General features: G+C 43.2%; 1 protein-coding gene across 2 annotated transcripts in view; it reads right to left on the bottom strand.

Annotated features, from left to right (window-relative positions):
• adgb (androglobin) overlaps positions 1–5,000 on the bottom strand; it is an 88,390-nt gene that overhangs the window by 44,377 nt on the left and 39,013 nt on the right. For both annotated transcript variants that reach the window (XM_063223016.1, XM_063223017.1), the window contains exons 15-16: positions 4,838–4,952; positions 1,706–1,769 (exon numbers count right to left, since the gene is read on the bottom strand). In XM_063223016.1, the coding sequence (XP_063079086.1) occupies positions 1,706–1,769; positions 4,838–4,952 (179 nt within the window). The remainder of the gene's footprint in view (positions 1–1,705; positions 1,770–4,837; positions 4,953–5,000) is intronic.

The raw sequence follows: 5,000 nt of genomic DNA, 5'->3' as shown, positions 1-5,000 counted from the left end.
CATTTTAAAATATTTTTTTGTCGCAGGCACACACAATAAACCAAAACGAGGGTTTCCTGCTGAATGGCCTATCCACCTTGTTAGTAGATCTAGCTTCGTTGCAGCAATGTCATGCTGCGGTCAACCAATCAGGTGTCAGTTCTACTGGCTTCAACAGAGCCAGGCCGTGAGGCGGTCTCTTTGCTTAAGAAATTAAATCTGGAATGTTTAATATCTCGATAAAAATTATCTCTGGAATAAATTGGGATTCCACTACATTTCATTTTCAGATCATTCGGTTTTTTTTCACCAGCCATAGGTCACAATGTTGACATTTTCCTCTTTTAGCATTCGTTATTCAACCACACGAAATGGATAGCCTATTTGGCGAATCTAAATGGATATTTTGCCTCTATCTTCAAGTAACAGGAATTAACAAGACAGAATAAGGTAGGAAATCCGTTTTTCCCCCTGATGTGCTCGCTGAAGCACTAAGTTTACTATTTGGTTGCAATTTGTTGTTGTCAATGTTGTTATTGATAGTTGTCTACTTGTCTTCCGTCTAACTAGCCGTCACTTCAAAGCAAATCACCTGTGCTATCCTGTCACCAAGCTAACACCACTTTCAAAAATGCACCCCTTTCCTGAATTCATGGTGGGCTGCCCGGGTGGTTTAGTTACCATATGTAATGTGATGTGTGTAGATTCGCTTGTGTTTGTTGGGCATCTGCGTGTGACTGGAGTGAACAGTGTACAGTGCGAGGCAGCGAGAACAGTGTCTGGCTGCGCAAGCTACTTGTAGAACCTAGTAAGCTAACATTTAGCTCCCCTAGACAAGCTACATCCAATAGAAATGTTAAGCTAGCTACAGCCATCTGGAAAATGTAGTGAACTGCATTACCATTACAAGCTACTTCAAATAGAAATTCAAAATTACAGCATATTTGTATTATTTGGGCTGCAAAACCGACATCTGATATGTCTGTTGGATATGATAGCCCCATATGATATTTTTGGGCATGGTAATACCTGTGCTCAATCCGCTTCTTTGCTCTCCTGTCTCCCCCCGTGTGTGCGCATTTTGCCTCGTCATTAGTTTTGCGAGTTTGATTGCGAGTTTTGATACCGGTCTGATGGAGGTAGAGTGACCTAGTCCTAGCGCATGAAAATGTCAGTCTGGTGTATGATTTGATTGCTCGAGACATTTTTGCGAGATAATAGTCCATGGTGTGGCAACTAGCCGTCTTCCTCTCCTGCCTTCAGTGTGTGTGTGTGCGCGTGTGTGTGCCTGTCGCGTTTGACAGTTCCATTGGCGCACGAGCATGACGATAGTTGCGCATGGAAATGTTCCGTTTTATTTGTTCATCATTTTGTTTCAACATCATCTAATGTCATGATAATATATCAAAAGCCGCGGTTAGGGCCTCGCGTGGCGACTGATTCAGTGCCCCCGGACCCTGATACCACAACAGTTTCTCCGATGACGCCCCCCCCCTTTTTTTAGCTTCCCCAACAGTCTTGCTGTAGCGCCGCCTATACAGTACAGCATACTGCATGTTTGCGTGTGTGTGTGTGTGTGTGTGTGTGTGCATTCTTGTGTTCGTACATGTGTGTGTGTGTGTGTGTGTGTGTGTGTGTGTGTGTGTGTGTGTGTGTGTGTGTGTGTGTGTGTGTGTGTGTGTGTGTGTGTGTGTGTGTGCGTGCGCGTGTGTGTGTGCAAGGTTACCTTGAACTGGGATTTCATGGCCTGATGGGGGTAAGCACTGGACTTATGGAACACCAGCAGAGTCCTTCACAGACACAGACACAGACACAGACACAGACATTAAACCTCACAACTCTCAAAACACAGAAAAAAACACCCTCAACATTAGCGCACTCTGTGTGGAATTGTGGACACAAATAAAGAAGTAAAGTGTGAATGTGTGTGTGTGTGTGTGTGTGTGTGTGTGTGTGTGTGTGTGTGTGTGTGTGTGTGTGTGTGTGTGTGTGTGTGTGTGTGTGTGTGTGTGTGTGTGTGTGTTTGTGTAGAATTCATTATGTTCGCCTGATGAGTACACATTATCACACAGACAGGGACAGGCAAACATAATGAATTCTTCTTTCACAGAATCAATAAACACAGTTCAATTCACCACATAATAATAGACCAGGGAAAGATTATTGTTTTGGCTTGGTTGTGGTGACATTTTGCGACAGTTATTACGGATTTCAGACCTCTTTTTTGACATCTACAGTGCAATCACGTTCACATTGTCACAACTCCCATAATAAGAGGTTCAACACAGCCACGGAGAACAGTAGTGACATGCAAAAGGAAAACACAAGTCATTTCAGAAGGTGTTGTATGGGGTATAGCATACACGTATACAGCATACAGCGCTCTGTGCATACATAGACACAGTACCACTGATATCATGGTTTTGGCAGGTCTAGTTCCCAGTGAAACTAGCTTGGCTTTTGTGCTTTGAAGTTAATAAGGAAGAAGGACTATAGCAGTGGTTCCCAACCTAAAGTATTCCAACTTGGAGCCCACTTGAAATGTTCACAAATGTTCGGGGCCCACCTCTGACCCAGTACGCACAACTCACCACTCAAATAGATAGTATTACCCAAATATTATTTAGATTTTTAGAAAATGACCTTAAGGCCCACTTGGGAATACTTTCAAGGCCCACCAGTGGACCATAGGCCACAGTTTGAGAATCACATGACTATAGCATAGAAATGCGTATGATGCTGAATATACAGCAGCCAAGCCACTCAAAGCCCTCGGTAGATGTACTTAAAGGTAGGGCAAGACAAATTAGGAGAGCGGTTCAAGCCAGCTACATTTTGAAAATACACAGCCCTACGCTTGCTATAGGTCTACCCAAGAAAACACGCCTCCCAAGCACAGCAGTACCTGGATAGAGGGGGAGGGAGAAGCAGATTGTAATCTGATGGGTTAACATCCATTACTTTTGACACACTTCCAATATGATTGGATGTGTTCTTCTTGCGATTGTACGCCATAGGGTTCACTATAATATTTTGGGTAACACTTTCTATGAAGCCCATATCTATAGCGCATTATGGAAAGCATCAGGAAGCCTGTAGTTTATAGCCAGTCATGAGCACTCATGACACCCTTGGATTTATAAAGCATTATAAGCTAGATTCATAGTTATTCATAACTGTTAATATAAAGCATCATGAAGCATTATGAGTGTAGTCATAATACGTTGTAAGTAATTATAATGTGCATTATAATTTGTTATAAATGCGCTTATAATGTTGGCTTTAAGTAAAGTGTTACCATATTTTGTTTTCGTCTCAAACGTAATTTACTGGTTGCAAAGTAGGTGTGAAGAGTATCTCAAGTAAGTTGGGGAATAAAATACTCCAGAAACACCCGAACCTTTAATTCTAGGTAAGATGCTTGGACCACTATACCAAAGAGCCAGGCTTATTAACTGAACAGTCAGAGCATGCCCAAGCAAAGGACAAGTGATGGTCACGACATCACAGAATGCAATTTGACATTTTCAGATATAGTTCGGGAGGAAGCCAGAGGAGTGATTGACAGCCGTCTTACCTGCTCCGGCCTTCTCCGAGATGTAATCCCTGCTGCTCATTCACTTGTCATGTGCAAAGCCTTCTTGAATCATCCCCCATCCCTTCCCTTACTCCTCCATTTCACCTTACTCCTCCATTTCACTAGTGTTCCCACTCTACCATCCCTCTATGCACATAGGGCTTGTGAGCGGATCTCATTCCACATGATTTCCACTTAACCCATTGATGCCTAAGGCACCTGCATAAAACGCCTGCTGAACGCCTAAGCCCTTGTTGGAAAAGTTGCCCTCAGCCTATAAAAACCTAAATATCTCAGCCTCTGATGCACATAAAAATAGGAAACAGGATTGCATTTAAACCCTAAGACCCTCATCTTGTATTAAAATGTGTTCATTCAGCTGTAACATACCCACATTTTTATTAAAAAAGCTAAAATCTCAAGAGCCTGAATGCAGCGTATACAGTATGTCGCTCCAGGCACCAAAAGTCAAACAATATGTATACCAGTCATCAGGCTAAAATAGGTTAAAAGCATACCATTTCTGAGGATGGTTACCATGCCAAACATGCTTTTACTGTACACCAAATGTTAAATGGACCACATTTATATTAGTGTTCGGTGGATCGGTGGATCGACACTAAAATGGTGGTATCGGTATCGGCGAGTAACAACAAATAGGGCACCGATACCATTTACAGGTGCTTGTATGACACTTGAAACAGCCTTGAAATTCATAGAGGTAGAGAGAGTATAAAAAGTTTTGCTGGATTCACTTTGTATTAGTCTTTTTCCTGTTTCACAAAGGTAGGCAGCAGCCTGACAAAGCCATGCAATGATTTTACATCCAAGTGGTATGCACTACAGCCCTTCATTTATATACATTTCAAATAGGGTGGTATCGGTATCGGTATGGCATCGGTATCGGCCGATACTGCACAGGCAGGTATCGGGTATCAGTATCGGGGTCAAAAAATGGTATCGGTGCAACACTTATTTATATAGCGCTTTTCCACTCCTTCGAGCACTCAAAGCGCTTTACATGTATGCCTCGCATTCACCCATTCACACTCATATTCAAACACTGGTGGCCGTGGCTTCCACACAGGGCACCAACCTACCAATTTGGGGTTAAGCCTCTTAATCAAGGACACAACGATGGGGGTCAGATATAGTGGGGGCTTGGACCTGCAACTTTCTGGTTGTCCAAAAGGCGCCTCTACCAACTGAACCACTACCGTCCAACTGAATCGCCACCAAGCACTCAAGGCGTGAGAAAGTAAAAAGGAGGTAATGTCTTACTGAAAGCACTGGGTAAAGTTCTCCAAAGGCACCCAAGTCTCCTGTAGCACAGGTTTCTCAGCCACACACACCGGGGATGGAATCTTTGCATCAGGGGAAGCATTGCTCGCCTCATCTGAGAAACACACACACACACACACAAACACAGACACAGACACACACA

The sequence above is a fragment of the Engraulis encrasicolus genome, chromosome 18 (assembly GCF_034702125.1).
Source record: "Engraulis encrasicolus isolate BLACKSEA-1 chromosome 18, IST_EnEncr_1.0, whole genome shotgun sequence".
NCBI lineage: Eukaryota > Metazoa > Chordata > Actinopteri > Clupeiformes > Engraulidae > Engraulis > Engraulis encrasicolus.
The sequence above is the reverse complement of the archived record's forward strand: the minus strand, read 5'-3'. Positions and strand labels throughout refer to the sequence as shown.